The sequence below is a fragment of the Euprymna scolopes genome, chromosome 21 (assembly GCF_053919585.1).
Source record: "Euprymna scolopes isolate OS-2025 chromosome 21, ASM5391958v1, whole genome shotgun sequence".
Lineage (NCBI taxonomy): Eukaryota > Metazoa > Mollusca > Cephalopoda > Sepiida > Sepiolidae > Euprymna > Euprymna scolopes.
The window spans coordinates 110,001,585-110,021,383 of NC_136502.1; the positions used below are offsets into that span (position 1 = coordinate 110,001,585).

Consider the following 19,799-nt stretch of genomic DNA (forward strand, 5'->3'; position numbering starts at 1 on the left):
TATTTTATACAATGGAAAATTTCTTATTCAGTCGTCTGCAACTTGTCTTTTTTCTTTTAAAAATGTCATTAGTATATAGTGACATTGTGCAACACTAAAAAAAAAGCACGGGGCATTTGTGGCCATTTTTATATGCATAATGATATGAAAAATCTATTTCTGGTTTTCATTTAGTCAAACTAATTTTTTTTTTTTTTTGAAAAATTGTCATTTTCGAGAATTTTGCAGAGAATCTTGGTGATATGAGTGACGAACATAGCGATATATTCCATCAGGATATTTCAATGATGGAGAATCGTTTTAAATGAAAATGGAACCCTGGTATGTTGGCAGACTACTAATGGAATATAAAAAGCGAGGATGACACTTAACACAAGAAAATTAAGAGGAAAAATGTTGTTTAAACTAACAGTTCTGTGTTTTTCATTCATAACCAATAATAATAAAATATGATATACAGTACTTGAAATCGGTGCCTAATCTAAAGAAATAATGGTCGGATTTAGTATCACGATATTTTTCTTACATTGAAACAGGTCTTATATGGCATGTATGATTTTTAACCTGAAATTCATTGCATAGTGTTATTAGACATAGGAACATGAAATTTATTACACAGTGTTATTAGACATAGGAACATGAACTTTGTTGCACAGTTTTATTTTGACCTAACTTTCAAGATTGTTCTGTAGGATGATTGTTTGGTCCATCAATATGAACCTGCAAATTCATCACTTGAAGAGTCTGAAAATTTATTATTTTACCCCATGTGAAGTTATTTTATTGCAGTGACCCAACCGTTTTTATGGAGGCTGGTGGCTCATGTTTTCTTTGATAAAATGCTTCAGAATATATTTTTTGTCATACTCTAAGATTTTCTGATTTCCAAAAATGTAGATAATGAATCCATAATGTGTATAACTATTAGCATTCCAAACTTGATCATTCAATCTAGAATCACAGTTTCTACTTTGAAACGCAAAATATGCCTTCGAATGAATTCAGATTTTGTAAAATTATCACAAACAATTTTGAGCTTTTTTATTCTTTTTTGCTTATCTGCAATTTTTTCCTTTTCCACAATTTTTCAGGTTTTTTCCATTTCCACAATTGTTTCTTTCTCTTTTTACACAATTTTTTTTCTTTTTCTACAATTCGTTTTTATTTTATTTTTCACAATCTTTTTCTTTTTTCTTTTCTACAATTTTATTCTTTCGCGACAATTAAAAAAGTTTTTTTTCCTTTTTCACAATTCTTTTTTAAATTTTCTTTTCCACATTTTTTCTCTTTTCTACAATTTGCATAGAATATCCAATATTCTTTCAAAACCTTCCAAGATTGTCCAATTCAATCAAAGTGATTGCTCCAACTGGTTTATCAGTCTTATCTTGCAAATTTCTGCTTCCAAACTACAATTAATCTTCTGAAGACAATTATCACATCTTAAAGAAGGTTGGAGAAGATACGATTAGCTATTTATTTCTTATTCGATTCGATTCTCAAGGGTTTCTTATAAAATCCACCCCACATTATAATTTAAGGAGAGTAAAAAGTGGATGTTTGGTTTACTTTTGGCAGCCGTATAACTCTTGTTTCCCTTATTTTGTTCTTTAGTCTCCATATTCCAGGAGTGATGTTTCTGACAAAAGAGGAAGAATTGCTGTTTTCTGACTCAGAATCTATTCCATCTAACACTTATCGTTAGCAAGTTTTTAATCTTGAAGTAGTATTTTTATTTTAGCGCTTTACAGGAAGTGGTTTCATGCCTTGTCTGGAACGATTTTCAAAAAACATTTTTAAATGATGTAAAGTTGTTTTAATTCCAAAATTCATTCCTGACAGCTGATAGCACCTTTTATGAAAAATCTTTCAGAATATTTTTTTCTAGGATAATCTGATTAAAAAGATACATTTCCGAACTGTTATTTATCTTATTTATCTTCCCTTTCAAGATAGTCTGATTCCAAAATGTCAATTATAGAATAGCATTTTGTACAAATTCATATAATTTGTAATCCGCCGATGTTTGGTCTCAAGTCATAGGTTTAAATTTTAAACAATCATTAAATTTTAAAAAAGCATTCTTTTATTTAATGGGTTTCAACATTTGCATGTTATTTATACCAGCATATTTTAATGTTATACTTTTTCCCGCGTTCAAAATGGCCTAATTTAAAAATGTCTATTATAGAATTCTTATTCATTAGATATTTGTAAATGAGAATCTGCCAATCTGGGATCACAGTTTCTTGCTTGAAACTTCAAATATTCCATCAAATAAATTTGATCCAATGATTCTAGACTTTTATTTACTTGTGCCACATTTTCTGCAATATATTAAAATACCCCCCTCCCATTTTTTTTTTTTTTTTGAACATGTTAAAAAAATTTGTCTGAATCAAAAAAAGTATAATTATAATTAGTAAAAACAAACAAAAAAAAAAATAAGTCTAACAGTTTGCATCCGATATTCTGTGGTTTTAATTCCTCCGTCTGAAACCTTAACCCTCCCCTCCCTCTGAGAATAGGAAGTAGAGCAAAGGGGAAAGAGATTTTTCATGTTTCTCTCCACTGGTTGTGAATCAGCGATCAAGTCAAGGTGAAAATCGTTCCAAAAACTCAGGAGGGAAGGTAAGAGTTAAAGCCTAGGAAAAATGTCGCCTTAGAAGCAATTACTCAAAATATACTACACGAATGGGAAGCCAAAAAAAAAAAAAAAAAAAAAGTTATGACGAGAATCTCTGCAGAGCAACCAAAATATATTCTGTTTCTGTGTGTCTGTGTATGTCTCTCTTTCGCCAGTAGTTTTATTGGTTTCTGGCTTTAACACCTGCTGCTGTTGTATATGCAGTATTGTTCATGTATATTTTAAGCCAACGCACAGTGCTTCTTAGAAATAGCCATTGTCTTTCTGTAAAAGTGTCATAAATATTCAGGAAATTGCTTGGTTTTATCACTGGGGAAATTGTACAGAAGATTTATATAGTTACCATTTGAAGCAGTACGTTAAAAATATTGATCACGAGGAGTTTCTTAAAAGTAATGGTTTTGAGAATTAAAAGTAAATGGTTATCAATCAAACCAAAAGTGAAAAAATTTTTTTAAAAAGTTGATGAAATCCACCCCGGTATTTGCAAAAAAAAAAAAAAAAAAAAAAAAAAATCCATAGAACCTCTCAAAGAGGTATTGTTTTTCATAGTTATTTATTTAGTTATTTTTGTGTGTGGTTCACGAGGAGTTCTTTAAAAGTAATGTTTTTTTAAGATTTTAAAAACAAATGATTATCAATCGAAAGAGATGTGAAAAAAAAATTGATGAAATCCACCCCGGTATTTGCAAAAAGAAATTCCATAGAACCTCTCAAAGACGTATTGTTTTTTTTTTTTTTCTGTAGTTATTTTTCTGTGGTTCACGAGAAGTTCTTTAAAATTTATTTATTGAGATTGTCGGACTGACTTCCTCATCTTGGTTGTTATAGTCACTAAGTAATGGTTTTTAAGATTTTAAAAACAAATGGTTATCAATCAAAATAAAAATGTAAAAAAAAAAAAAATTGATGAAATCCATCCTGATATTTGCAAAAGAAATTCCATAGAACCTCTCAAAGAGGTATTGTTGTTGTTTTTGTGTATATATTTTTTGTGGTTCCTGATTTTCCATACACAGTAGTGCCAGTAGTACAATGAAGACAGTTTGCTACTTGAATGTAATGCCAATTGAGCAGAGACCACACAAAAATTATTTCTATTTTCAAATAAAAACAGAGAACGAATATAATTCTAACCAAGATAGTCAGAATAAGAAAGATGTTGTGGTGCCGTTGCCATTTTCTCATTGTTAAAAATTATGTTCCTGCTCCCAGACAAGTTGCAAAGCTGGGAATAAGGGCCTGAAATGCCATTGTCTATTACGGCTGGTTTTAAATCGATCCACTGACTACAATCAGGGATGTGGCCAATGTTGGGTTTGCAGAGGGACCTCAATGATGAACTATGGTTTGGGTTTCCAGGGTAGAAAGGTGTTTCTGGCTTAGTGGATTTCTTTTGTGTACTCTTACGTCGATTCTGGTCGGTCACTGACATGGAGGATTTAAAGTGCCTGGAAGGGTTACAATCTGAAAAACATAAAAACATCAACCACACTTATCATTTTATATCAACTGTTAAGTATTAAAAAAAAAATTAAATTAAATGGCTCAAAATTTAACTGCTAACCCACTCCCACCTTTATCCTCTACCTGTAAAAGAATCAAACAGTTTAAAATCAATAAATATTTATCATTTTAGATTTCACTACAGTTGTTTTAAACAAAATCAAATAAATAAAAAAAAAATAAAAGATAATTAAACTGTTTATGGCATCGAAAAATAGACACATATTTTTCCTATTCTGATATCCCATAGCCTTCAGCCCCTGGAGGGGCATAGGCCATCCACAACTTTTGTAGCAAGGAGTTCTTTTTCAGGGTGAGGGAGTGCTTACCCTACGGCTAACCTTCCTTGACCTAGCCTACCAGTAACTAGCCTTCTCAAATGGTCACCCATCTGGTACTGGCCAGGCTCAACGTTGCTTAACTTAATAACATTATTTCAGCACAGTGATTTGTTTTACTATAATTCTAATTAAACAGGTCAAAATTTAGCTGCTAACTCACTCCTGCCACAAGCCCCTACCTGTACACGAGTCAAACAGTTTTAAATCAATAAATATTTATTATTTTAGATTTTACGACAAGCAGTGGAAGATGTTGTTTTGAACAAAATAAAATTTAAAAAAAAGATAAATTGTTTTTGGCATCAGAAAATAGACACAGATGTTTCTTTAGAGGGGCATAGATCATCCACAACTCTTGTAGATGCATTTGTAGCGAGGAGTTCTTTTTTCAGGGTAAGGGTGCTGGCCCCCACACCCAACCTTCCCAGAAGGTACATACAGCGCCTAGCCTTCCCAAATGGTCACCCATCTGATATTGGCCAGGTTCAATGCTGCTTAACTTTAGTGATATGGCGAGAACTGGTGTGTCAACGTGATTGTGTCATACTATTCTGATAGCGGTTTTTCTGACTCCGATCAATGGATTCAACTCTAATAAATATGTACACACACACACACACACACACACACAGTTAGAAAGCCGACTGGACACAGGCCTCGTGTGCCTTAGGTCTCTCTGTAAAGGGTCTTATTTGTATATCTTGGCATGTCCTTACAAACAGGTGTGTCAAGATGTGCAAAACTGAGGATGCTTATTAAAAGAAATTAACCCTGACCAAATTTTCCAAAAAAAACTATAAATAAGATAGTACACAAAAATAAACACTGGTGGGATGGCACTCAGGATGAAAAAAGTCCCCTAGTCATTGCTGCGCACTGGGTCATACACGGAAAATAACAATGCAACTTTTCTCAGTGATACTACTGTAGGTAGCAACACTAAGCTGGACAATCCAGCAAACCAAATCCTGGTCCTTGACTCAAGCAAAGCCCAACAAGGACTACCAGAAAACTAAATTACAAAATATTTAATTGGTCTGTTGAGGAAAAGGAAAAGATTCTTCACTGCTTCAAATACTCAAGATATGAAAAATGAGGCAGATGTAAGACAAAATATTTAAAAAGACAGACTTAAAGAAAGACAAATTGGAAGGAAACAACATCTATTTTTAAAAGAGCCTCTGGTATAAATTTAAGTCATAACGGAAACAAGTGTTAGCTCAAGGAGTTAGCTCCCTTGATCTCACAAAACTAACTGAATTAAAATAAAAATAAAAAAGTTGCTCACTTTCAATGAAATCCGCTACAAGAGTCAAATAGTTTTAAATCAAGAAATATTTATTATTTTGGATTTCACTATGAGCAGTGGAAGATTTTGTTTTGAACAAAATCAAATAAAAAAAAAAAAGATAATTAAACAAATTTTTTTTGGCATCAGAAAATAGACAGAGATTTCTCATATTCTGATTCCGATACCCCAAAACGTTCTGATTTTTCTGATTCCGATTAATGGTCCCAACACTAATATATATATACACAAACGCATGCACACACACACACACATGTATCTCATTCTCAACGGAATCCGCTACAAGAGTCAAATACATCCTAAGATGAAGCACTATTATCATATCTGGGATTGAGCTCCTAAGGATCCCCCTTTCCTGTCTCAACAGGGTACAAAACTATCTTCGAAATCTAGCGTTGATGGCTTTTTCGCTTCCACACTTCCTCTTTCTCACAGAAGAGACGTTGCGAGTCTCTCTCCTCTGTTGTTACTTTTATGATAAAAGCTCGACTGAGCTCCAATCTATGGTCCCTCCCTGTAAAATGTTCACAATACTCGTCCACTTATAACGACCATCAGCATTTTCCATCATTCTTTATCTGTATCTAAAATTAAACAAAAATACCATCAGCAGCGTCCCCACCCCTAGAACTGTCCGTCTCTGGAACACAATACTTTGTGACTGCTTCCCGGCTGACTATAGCATGATCATTTGCGAATCTAATTTGAATAAGTTCCTCTTAAATAATCTAACCTTACCTAAGTTCCACCACAACTGATCATGTTATCTCATTATCTATCCAACACTTAACTCTTATCCTAAAGTGATTTCCAGGCCTTGATAAGCAGTGACCCCCACCCAGTAAAAAAAATAGACCCTTTCATTTTTAATACTTGTGTTATTATTCATTACGAATAGAGATTTGCTATTTGCTATATCTAAAGCTAAAACTATACTATTACTATATTTTAATGGCAGATTCATGAAAATACTATGGTATCTGTTCTGTTGTCATGATACCATCTTTCCAATGATTTCCAGTTCCTTTTGAGGAAGATGGCAGTGTAGTATATGTTCGTGAGATCAGGGGGAGAATATTTTTACTAATAATCATAATGGCTCACAATGCAATTGTAATTTATATAATTATAAAACTCTATACCCTTGCTTAAATCTGGTCTTCTACGATCGGGCAATTCCATCTTTTCAACCATCTCCACTAAATATATATATATATATATATATATATATATATATATATATATATACTAGCATGGGTGCCCGGCGTTGCCCGGGTATTTGGAGGTGTATGTTGAGCAAAAAAAAAAGGGCGGTCAATTTTTTTAAAACTTTGACCCCTTAAAATTTATTGTTTTGGGCTCAACTCAAGTTATTAATTTAGATTCATGTCCAAGGAACCTATATCTAAAATTTCAAGTGTTTATACCCAAAATTGTCTGAGGAGTTTGGTAGAGTTCTCAAAGGTCAAATCGTTGAACTTTGACCCTTTAATAGCTACATTTCTGACCGAAAATGGATTACAAAGATTTTCCCAAATCTCAGTACTCTGTATATCAAATTTCGAGTCTGTAGACTGAAAATTGACAGAGTTATTGCGTAGGGAAATGTACACAAACACACACGCAGATACGTTCACTTTTATAGATATATAGATAGATTGCAGAAACCGAATAGCGTAACAGTTAAAAGTGCCGACTGTTGTCTAAGCAGTTGAGTTTCATACCTGGCTAGAAATTTATTGGCAAGAAAAATTTCAACAGCTGAATCTAGCAGATAATTTTTTTTTTCTGATCGAGTAATATACGGCACAATCACATTGACATATCGGTTCTCACCAGATCACTGAAGTTAAGCAACGATGAGCCTGGCCAGTACCAGATGGGTTAGGCACTGTATGTACTGCGCCGAGTCAAAATTTCCAGGTTGGTATCTGGTGCCGCATTTAACTCACGGGGGGGGGGTACTCCTGAATCAAAACAGAAGGCAACAAGAGACTACCTCCTTTACTTGTCTTCCTGCGATTATCATGGTTCTACAATTTTAAAACAGCAGGGCCGCTGCATGCAATCATGTATTATGGGAACATTATTACTTAATTAAGTTAAAAATAAAAACAGATTACAGAAAAATGAGCACTTCAAAGTCTCATATATAATGTTGTGGTCAATCCTGACAAACATTAATTGTGATATAATATAAAAATTATAAGACATACAAATCAACATGACTAGACTAATAAAGTAAGGATGCTATCTGATTTTTATGATTGAGAAGTTATAATCTGTTAATCTATAAATATAAAAGCGAAAATGTATGTATGTATGTGTGTTCGCTTTTTCTGTATGTCTACAAAAGGCTTTTTTCAGAGAAGTGGTCGGTCGGTTCACAACTTTTTAAAACTTTTTATATCACATATAAATCGTAACATCTCAGAGTTAACAACAGAGCTCGCCTGTCTATTTAATTTGCTCGACTTCGGGAAGATAAATATTCAACATTTGTCGCTCGCCGCATATGGGTTAGTCTTTTTCCTATAATAAAAGTGACATTAATTCTGGCAGCATTTTCTGTCTATCGGCGGAAATGTCCGAAAGCAATCAGCTTTGATCAATGTGGAAATATTTTCCATTTATCAAACAATTGCTATTCAATTTGGACAAGGGGAGCTGGTACCCCCCCTACCCCCAATGTCTCGGTAAAATAAAAATAAAAACGGCGTTAATCAACGAATGTTTCACACTCCCATATTTTTATTATCAAAATCGGCAAAATCACCCATTTTCCAATGAAATCGATTGATTGCCTGCTCAAGGGGGGGGGGCATCGTAGTGTAATGGAAGGAAGCTCCGCAGTGACTTGGTTTACAATACAAATCTGGGACTTGTGTTGCAAGGTGACGTGTTGGAAGCATATGCATGGGATCCATGTTTGGCTCGCGTGCTGACGTCACAAAAAAGTATAGAACTAATATATACACTTAAATTAGACTAGAAAACAATCAGTTAAACAGAAGAGTCCGAGTGAGTCCGGGATAGAGAAGTAGTTAGTCAAGCAGACTGACAGAGTTAGCCGAAACTCCTTAGAAGCGAAAGGGCGAGGAAAAGATGACAATGTAGCAACTTAGCAGACATCGAATTTCACTCACCAGCTGATGATGAATAAACGTCTTGTATTTGTTATGTAAGTTCCTTTTATATAATAGATTTTGTACGGAAGGAATGCATGAAAACAAAATTATTTATTACATGAACAAAACTTCTTTCTTAGAACTGCACGCCTGTGGAACTCTGTTCCGCTTGCCTGTTTCCCTCCCAACTTCAACCTGGATGTCTTTAAGTCCAAAACAAACAAATTCCTGATGAACCGCCCCCTTAAGTAATGACACTTTATCAATTCTCCAATACTATTACTACACTATCCCATTGATTACTGTACACACAATAACCTTATCCCCGAGTGGCCTCCGGGCCTTGATAAGTGGTAACCCCCATATAAAAAAAAACAAAAAAAAACAATTTTGATAAATATTATTCAGGATCGAAAAACATCAAATCACAGCAGGGCATCATGGTACATAAGGTTGGTTGGTTGTTTCTGTTTTACGGCATATCAACCCTTTTCAGGTTATTTAATGCCGAATCCAAACATTTAAGAAAAATTTTTTAATAGAATATATTTGTTGTTTTCAAGTCCGTTTCTATTTAACCCATAGTTGGGACCCTTACAGGTACTACCACTCCGGGTCAAAGTGGACCTGGGAGCAATTGCAATTAAAGGGTGGTTCCACACTTCCCAAAGCCCGCAAGCTTAAGGTCATATCCAGGACCGGTACATAAGGAAATGAGTGTTAATGTCGACATGCACTAGAAATAACATTAAGCAATGTAAAACTCTTTTTTTATATTACAAGTCTTTACTTGGCCAGGAATAATGTGTAGCATCTGTTCCGATACTACACTTCACCTTTTCTGTCCTCGATCAGTGGAGAAGAAATCTTTCATGACTAAGACAATTTTAATTTTTGTTCTCATCTAGAGTGCCCCTTTTTGGGGAACTGGATTTTCCCCACATTAAAGACCGACTTTGTATCTAACTCTACCCTCGTGGGGAGGCAAGTAAATAGGAACAAAATTGTAAAAGAAAATATTTCAGGGAATTAACCCACTCAAGAAAAAACAAGTTCTACATTTTAGTTTTTATATAATGTGCCATTTTCCAAAAAAAAAAAAAAAAAAAAAAAAAAAAATGACGGTTCGGGACACGCAATAAAAAAAAGCCTTTTACATAACCATTTGAGAAAAGTTACAGACTTCCATTTTTAGTCCCACTAAAACAAGGCCGATAGCCATTAGTCGCAGCATGCTCTCATGTAATGAATAAATGTGTGAATGTACGATTGACATGAAATTCTTAAAGATAAACTTAAATGACCGAAAAATGGGCTGAAATGACTTAAATAAATAAAAAGTAAATGACTTAGAATGACTTTAATGAACTTAAGGATGAATTGAATGGCCTTAAGAATGACTTGAATGCTTTAAAAAATAACTGGAATCCTTCAAAAACAACTTGAATGATCTGGAGAATGACTTGAATGGCTTTGAGACTGACTGGTTGTAAAGTGGGTGATCATTTTACATTAAATTAATACAGAAAAGTGACCCCCCCACTTTATATCACAAAGTTACAAACATACAGCATGTAGTAAGAACAGATATTACACTTAGATCTTGGCTAAAAGGCCGAGAAAAGGGTATTTATTTGCTCCCCCACCGAGCAAATTAGGCACAAGGCCGATTTTTAATGTGAGGAGTGAAGGGGAAATGGGGATCAACTTTCCGGGGAGTAGGGGAGTTGGATAGTGACAATTGGTATGAAGGGTTTCTCCTACATTGACCAAGGTCTTATATGTGGAGTTGCCCCACATATGGTCTTTGCTTGCAGTATCTGCTCCGGCAGATATTACACTTTGATCTTCATATTTAATTTATTCCGTTTAAAGAAAAAATTACAATTAAAAAAAATTTCAATATAAAATTAAAAAGTTTAAAAAAGTAAAATCTCCAATAGACAAAACAAACTTAGGCACAAGGCCCTATAAGATCTGGGGAGGGGAGTGTTGCAGGTTCTTTGTAACAAAAATAAAAATTGGAGTCTTTGGCGACTTACTCTTGACTGGCAACATTTACCACAATAACTCATTCATTCTGTGGAATCTAAAGCTAACTAATGAATTACCAGCGTTTAAGCAAAAAAACAAAAACAAAAGAAAAACATATATTTACAATTCCCCTTGGTCAAAAGGCCAAGAAAAGCTCAAAAAACTAAGAACAGCATCTATTAACAACAGACCTTTGATCTTAACCAAAAATGCCAAGCACAAAAATGTTACGGACAGACCGACAAACAAACCGACGGAGTGATTTATAGAGTCGCTTGCATGCGACTAAAAAGTTGCCAATTTGAACAAAATCTGATAAAATTTGAAAAATAAATGTGAAAAGTTGAATAATTGCACAGTACAATAAAATAAAACCCATTTGCATAGCTCATATTAGCGGGGGGGGGGGCTTTGCCCAGTCGTAAAATACGCTTAAAAATGATATTTTAATTTGTCCAGATTTCGTATCTATTATTATAGAGGTGTGATTTCAAAAGTAAAAAAAAAATATATATATATTCAGGTGCCATTAGCTAGAATCGAAACTGAAAGCAAAACTGTAGCATTCAAAGCTGGTGACGTTACCACTGTGCCAAAGTGACACGAATATAAACTGATTAAAAATAAACTAAGATGAATGTACAAAATGTATAACAATTTTTTCCAATTTTTACCCCCTTTTTGACCATTAAAAACTATTTTAACTGATTACAGACCCATAAAAGAACGGTCCATAAAAAATCCAATCATTTGAGGCCCCTAACGTTGCTCTGCGATTTTTAGTTTCGGGACTGATAGAGTTTGAAAATATGGAGACAGACAGGGATAGTGAGTTTTATAAATTACATTACCTCTTTATTGTAAAACTTCAGAGAAAAATTAAAGTCAAATTTTAATTAATTTGAGTAAGAAACATGAATAATGGATATGAGAGATACTAGCAGAGCCTGGGTACCAGCGTTGCCCAGTAGAAATATAATGGATTACGTAAAGCACTCTTCCCTAAAAACAAATCAACCTATGATTATCTAGTGCATTATCATATTCAAGTCATTTGAATAACTGATGATGGATAAACAGTTAAAAAAATATTAACGCAAAGAGATGGAGGCGGTTGCTAGTGGTAGCCACTGTTGGCTCTGGAAAATTGTGAGCACTGGCGGCAGCGGACAAAATGAAATCATCTGGCTTTCACTGTCATGCATTGTTTGGTAGTGACAGCTAGAGGAATCCATTGGCTGTCATTGTTGGTGATTACTGGTGATTAGTGCTGTTTTAGAGCAGTTACTTACCTTTGCAACTGTCACTGCCAGTTCATAGCGGTTGTTATTGGTCACTGGCAGCCATGACCAATATCAACCTAAATCTGGCAGCTGCAAAATAAAATTGGCTGTCACTGCCTACTAGCACTGGTTTGTCACTGGTGTGTAGTGGTGTTTTTAAGAATTTTGAGCACAGGATCCCTTCGCAACAATCGGTCATTGTCCATCATGACAATTGTCGGCGTTGATTGGACTGCTTCAAAATAAAATCGCCTGTCTTCGATTGGCAGGCACTGTTGTCAATTATCGGGTACTGTCATCCAGTTGTGGGCACTGTTATTCTATCTCTTCATTGTAGATGTTTAAAAGATTTTCAACTGTTTTAGCTAGTTTCCTCAAACAACTCGCCATTAGAGGAGAGTAGAAAGTGAATCTTGGGTTTACTTCCAGCAGCTGCGTAACATTCACTTTCCTTATTTTGTTCTTTAGTCCTCTCATTCCAGGAGCAATGTTTCTGACAAAAAAGGAAGAATTGCTGTTTTTATGGGGACCAGAATCTATTCCATCCAACACGTTGGTAAGTTTTACTATTCCATCCAACAAGTTGGTAAGTTTTTGACTTTGAAGTACTATTTTTTTCGCTCTTTTTACTCAAGTGGCTTCATACATTGTCTGGAGCAATTTCCATAAAAAATTCCTTCCCTGCTCCGTTTCCCTGACTGCACCAGAAATGCAGAAATTTAAATGTAATGTGAACAAGCATCTTAATATCTAACTCCGCATAAAAGTTGCCCTCTATTAATCCTGCCCCTATCATAGTAGCCCTTATGCACGTCTTGTTTGGGGCAAACAGATGTATTTAAAGAAGAAAAAAAAAAGAAAGAAAAGTGGTGAGGGTTAGAAGAATGGAAGAAGCCAGACAAAAGGATAAAATCGATAGGGATAAAAAAAAAAAAAAAGGTAGAAGACAAAAGAATCGATAGGAAAAAAAAAAAGAGTTGTTTTAAATTTAATGGCATGTCAAGGTATGGGAAACTTGGGTCATGTTCAAAAGTTGATTAACACGGGAGAATTAATATGACAGAATTATAATCGACAGCTTTCCTTTTACTTAATATGCAAATAGTTTTACAACTGGCGATTTGTTACTGATATTTAAATTTTTTTTTTTTTTTTTATCTAAAAGTACAAATCACACAGATCCTGAATAATGATGGAATGGATGAGCTAATTGCGAGATTTTATCTTGCATGATTGAAGGCTCAGTTGATTGTTTTTATTTTAGTATGACTTAGAGGGAAGAAGGATGGATCAGGGAGGAGTGTAAAGAAATGGGAGAGAATCAGGCAAAAGGAAGATTAAGGAGAGGAAGGGGGCAACTCAAGTGGACCAGAAAACAAAAAAAGGGAATCAGTAGCAGATTTTTTTTTCAGAAGGGTGTCACCACTTATAAAGGTCCAAAAGCCATTCAAGGATAAGGGCTAATAGTGGTCAGTGAGATAACGGCATAATGATTAGTAGTGGTTAAAATTGGATAAAAATTTGATTATTTTAATAATCAGCTCAACAAGAACGTGTTTACACTGGACTTGAAGACGATCACGTTGTAGTCAGTTGGAAAGCAAGTCCATAGTACAGAGTTTCATAGGCGGTCAATTCTAGAAAGGAAGAATCTTTGTCCATGGAATTTTCATTTAGATTTAGGCACAGACAAAGAGTGGGGGAAATTAACTGTACGCCCATAGAACTCTGTTCCATTTTCCTGCTTTCCAACTGACTACAATATGGTCGTCTTCAAGTCCAACATAAACAAATTCTTGATTAACCATCTCCTTAAGTAATCCAATTATCCAAATTTTCGCTACTAACGATTACTACAACATTTTCCCATTGAGTTCTGTACACTCATTAACCCTTATCCTCGAGTGGTCTCCAGGCCTTGATAATTTGTGAACCAAAAAAAAAGTTGTTGACGGTGAGTGTAGCTAGACGAATGTTTGTTGTGAATATTTTGCAGGGGGGGAGGCATAGATTTGAGCTCAGTCAAGCACTAGCCATGAAACTACCGAGTGAGCAGAGATAGACTCACAACGTTATGAACTAAGCCCATGTGCATACCGAAACTTTAAAAATTAACATAATTGAACGTACAAATGTATAAAGGGAAAAATGAAAGGAAATGGGGGAGAACCAGGCACCAGGAAGTTAAAGGAGAGGGACAACCAGAAGGAAACGAAAAAGGAAATCAGTAACAGACATTTTAGGTATGCTTTACAATATGCATTGATACGAAAAAGTAGTCCAAAAACAAAGAACAAACGTTATCAAAGGCAATATAAGTTACTCTTCTACCTAGCTGGGAAAGTTTTTTAGTGTTTTTACTTCTTTAAAACGTTTATTTGGTCCAAAAAACAAATAGTGTCTAGCTTTACGTGAGAACGAAAAAGAAAAAGACAAATGGACGCAAATTGACACTTAAATATTTGCAGTCTTGATAATAACTTAAAAATAAAAAATTAAACAAAATGGTGGTAGAAACCCAGCCAATAAAAGTGACAGTAAAATTTACTGGGTGGGTTTCTAACGGTATTTTATTTTATTTTTAATTTTTAAGTGATTATTGAAACTTCTAATATTTATGTGTCAATTTGCAGACATTTTTTCTTGTAAGTGTTTCTCTACAAGACCATAGTCTCATAACCTTCACACACATCTATTTTCTACATCTTTAGTAATGTAATTTCAGAATGTATATGATTATTTTTTCTGAGCCCAAGAAGTTCATGAGCAAACAGATATGAACTACTACTGATAATCCCACTCCCATTTAAACTTAAATAAGATAAACAAATATACCAGGAATTACATTTGTCAGACGGAGAAAAAAAAAGGGGTCTGTGACAATATCTATTTACTATAGTTCCATAATAAACCGATTTCTTCTTTTTCTTTTTTCTTACTATATCTATTAATCTTGTTTTCTGTATTTTTCAACTTTCCAGTTTGAGACGTTTTCTGTCTTTCTTATTTCTTTAACTTCACTTTAGACGTTATTTTATATTAATATTAGTGCGAACACTAGAGAAGAATTTTTTCCCATCGTTTTGGACAGAGAATGTACATTCATATATAATTAAATAAAATATTATGAATTGCATTTTAAAATTTGTGTAATTCTCGTGATGGTGCGAACCTGTAGAATCTATCACTGAATATTTGGAGCTTTATCAAGTGTCCATTAATAATACAAATAAACTGTGCCTTTTATTGGCCATTGTTTATTTTAATGATAATAAAGTGTGCCTTTTATTGGCCATTTTTTATTACAAATAAATTGTGTCTTTTATTGGCCATTATTTTTTAATACAAATAAATTGTGCCTTTTATTGGCCATTTCTTTGATTATTATACAAATAAATTGTGCCTTTTATTGCTCATTGTTTTTAATGCAAATAAATTCGGCCATTTGTTTGTCACTTTTTTGTTTTTTTTATGCAAATAAATTATGCCTTTTATTTGGCATTGTTTTTTAATACATAAAAATTGTGCATTTTATTGTCCATTGTATTTTAATACAAATAAATTTTACCTTTTATTGACCTTGTTTTTAATACAAATTGTGCCTTTTATTGCCCATCGGTTTTTTTTTCATACAAATAAATTGTGCTTTTTATTGGTCATTGTTTTTTTTATATAAATACATTTTTTTCTTTTATTGGACTTTGTTTTTATACAAATAAATTGTGCCTTTTATTAGCCATTCTATTTTAATGCAAACAAATTTTGCTTTTTATTGTCCATTGCTTTTTATACAAATATATTGTGCCTTTTATTGGCTATTGGTTTTTTTATAACAAATTAATTTTGCCATTTATTGCCTATTGTTTTTTAATACATATTCTTAGTGATGTTTTCTGTTTATAGCATACGATAGAGCAGCTTTTGGAAGGAGATTAATGGACAGAGGAATAACTTAAAATACACCAGTAGTTTGAAATGTTGACAGAGATCAAAGTTAACTGTCAAGTTGGTCGACCACAGGATGACATTGTCTGGCTAAACTGGTTTTGTTTGAACGTGTACCATGGAAGACCAAAAGAAGCCAGCAATAATAGCAATCGGTGACACAAGAAATCATAAACAACAGAAAATCATACTATATATATATATATATATATATATATATATATATATATATATATATATACTAGTAGTTCAGCCCGGCTTTGCTGGGCCCTATGTAATGTTCCTAACTTTATGTGCGTATGTCTCTCTCTCTCTCTCTATATATATATATATAAAAGTTTGACTTATGTCCAGATAACCTATATCTAAAATTTCAAGTGTTTAGACACAAAATTGGCGGAGGAGTTTGGTAGAGTCTGCAAAAGTCAACTCTTTCAACTTTGACCTCATGGCAGCCAAATTTTCGCCCAAAGATTGATTAAAAAGCTTGCTGCATGTCTAAATACCCTTTATGTAAAATTTCAAATGTTTTGATCGAAAATTGGCTGAATAGTTTGCTAGAGACCACAAAAGTCAAATCTTTTGAATTTTTACTCCTTGGCAGCCAAATTTTCGGCCAAAAATCAATTAAAAAGTCTTTTTTTTTTTTCTTTTTTTTTTTTTTGTACACAGGAGGCACCACTTATCAAGGCCCGGAGACCACTCGAGGATAAGGGCTAATGGCTATACATTAGACAATGTGATTATAGCGTAGTAAACATAAGTAGTGGAAATTTTGTAAATTGGATTACTTGGGGGGGGGGGTTCATGAAGAACTTGTTTATGTTGGACTTGAAGACAATCAGATTGTAGTCAGCTGGAAAGTGGGCAAACGGAAGAGTTGCGCCGTTCTAAGAAAAAAAACTTTGTTCATGGAATCTTTAGGCACAGATAAAGAGTGTGGGAAATTATTGATAGAGTTTTTCGCGAAAGTTTGGCGAGGTGGGGGGGACCATAAACTGAAGCTCAGCTGAACACTTGCCATGAAAATAAAGATAAAGCAGAGACAGGCTCGTAACCTCTCTTCTGTTGGAAAAAAGGTTGCAGGGAAGAGAAAAGGGCATTCCCCACTAGACTACGAAGTTTATTTTGAACTCTGTCAAGGCAGGATAAGCTGCTTTTAGCAGCTCCTGCCCAGATGTGGCAACAGTACTCCATTGTTGGCCGTATCTGGCTTTTATATAGGTAGAGAATTGCATCGGGAGCGAGATTGAATACACTTTATGTAAAGTAGTTTGGTAGGGAAATTTACACATACAGACACAGAGAGAGACAATTTCACTTTTACAAATATATCTTTGAAAGTGAAATTGTGTCTGTCTGTGCTTGTACATTTTCCTACCAAATTACTCTGTCAATTTTCAGTCTACTCGAGATTTGACATAAGGGATATTAAGATTTGGAAAAAAACTTTTTAATTGGTTTTCAACCAGAAATTTGGCTGTTAAGGGGTCAAAGTTCGACGATTTGACCTTTGAGAACTCTATCAAACTCCTCCGTCAATTTTGGGTCTAAACACTTGAAATTTTAGATGTAGGTTCCTTGGACATGGATCAAACTTTTTGATTTGAGCCCAAAAGAATAAATGTTAAGAGGTGAAAATTGAGGTCAAAGTTAAAAAAAAAAATTGACCTCTCAGCCAATTTTTGGTCTAAACATTTGAAATTTTACATAAAGTGTATTTAGACATAGGGCAAGCTTTTTAATCCGTTTTTTGACTGCAAAGGGGTCAAAGTTGAAAGAGTTGACCTTTGTAGACTCTATCAAACTCCTCCGCCAATTTTGTGTCTAAACATTTGAAATTTTAAATGTCGGTTACCTGGACATGAGTCAAACTTTTAATATATATACATATATATATATATATATATATATATATATATATATATATATATATATATATATATATATATATATATAGGCACATAAAGTTATGAACAGTACATAGGGCCCGAGGAAAGCTGAGCTGAACTGCTAGTAGATATATATGTCTGCTTCCACCCCAAATATGAGGTGCTTTCAATAAGTTTCCAGACTTGTGCTGTGACCCCCTTCCTAAAAATATCACCCTCATTGAACCCTAATCCTCTAGATTTTTACCCATGGGGTGATCTCCAAAATAATATCTCACAAAATCAATCACCATCCGTATTATTTAGATTCATCGGACTACTGTTCTCATCTTGAGTGTGATTTCACAACGTTTCGATCGATGTAACCTCCGACCTTCTTCAGGTGTATCTTGTCAAACTCAAGAATTTTTCTGTTGAACTCGAAAATTTGGATGAAATTTCGAACGTAACTCTTTATTTAATTCACGGGGGTAGCAGCAATGACTGGATAGAGGTCCTAAGTAATTCGCAATTGTATTTTTCGGTCGCCCACACTGAGAATTGAACCTTCAACCTTCAGGAGAATATCATTTTTCCGTCTAATTTCCAGAGTTTGACAAAAACATTCCTGAGTTCAATAAGATACATCTGAAGAAGGTCGGAGGTTATATCGACCAAAACGTTGTAAAAATTACACTCAAGATGAGAACAGCAGTTCGATGAATCCAGATAATATTAATAACCAACCCTCATTTAAAAAATTCAGAAACGTAAAACTGTCACCAGACAATTCCTGAACTGAAGAGAATTACCACAAATCAAATCAGAACAGTTCTAAGAAAGGAATGTTTCAAAGTTACTAACAATTTTGCACAACGTATCTATATGTGTTCAATATTATTACAAAGGTCGTTCCAAAAGTAAAGCCTCCTATTTTTTTAACTCAAAAAGTTGAAGAGCTACAAAGATGGGCGTTGTACCATTATAACAAGCAAGCTTTTGTGCTCCAGAACTTATTTTATTTTCTACATAGTCACCAGCATTCTCAATGCACTTTTGCCAGGAATTCAATGAGACACCTCTGCTTCTGACACATGTCCATGACAAGGTTTTCCTTTTAAGAGTCTTGCACCGTCCATATCTGCAACAGAGAAGTGAAATTTTTAGATCATGAGTGCATGAATTCAGTCATCGTCAGAATGCAATTTTCAATCCCCTTTGGTCCATTCGGGTAGAATATAAAAAATGGTCACTTTTGGAACACCCCTCAGATTATATTTTGCATACCGTATTTAGGTGTCTTCATTATTATTATTTTCATTCATTGCCTTGAAGTTAGATGTTTCTTGAATGATTTCTACTTTTTTCATGTCTGATACCATTTCGTTTCTACCACCTGTCAGCAACTGCCCCCCCAACTTTAACAGCCTATTATATGACTTTGCAACATCGACACTAATGTGTGACACCATTTAGAGCATTTTGAATGACTGACGCTGAACAATGTGACCATACCAACTAAGATGTTATTGTCTAGTATATTTTCTTTTTGGGATCACATCGTTTACTGATGAGACAATCATCAAAGTGCCCCAGGTATCATTAAACGGCGATACAACAAAGTCGAGCAGAACTCTTTATTTAATTCACGGAGGTAGCATGCTCTTGTTCTAGACATTTATGATTGCATCTTGGTGAAGACACCAAGCATAGACCGGGGACACTGACTAATTTT

At 34.2% G+C, this 19,799-nt stretch overlaps 1 protein-coding gene across 2 annotated transcripts in view; it reads right to left on the bottom strand.

Annotated features, from left to right (window-relative positions):
- Nucleotides 1–1,055: 1,055 nt before the first annotated feature.
- LOC145242981 (protocadherin-19-like) overlaps nt 1,056–19,799 on the bottom strand; it is a 146,940-nt gene continuing 128,196 nt past the window's right edge. For both annotated transcript variants that reach the window (XM_080106095.1, XM_080106094.1), the window contains one exon: nt 1,056–4,114. In XM_080106095.1, coding sequence (XP_079962221.1) covers nt 4,073–4,114 — 42 coding nt within the window. In that variant the 3' untranslated portion in view covers nt 1,056–4,072. The remainder of the gene's footprint in view (nt 4,115–19,799) is intronic.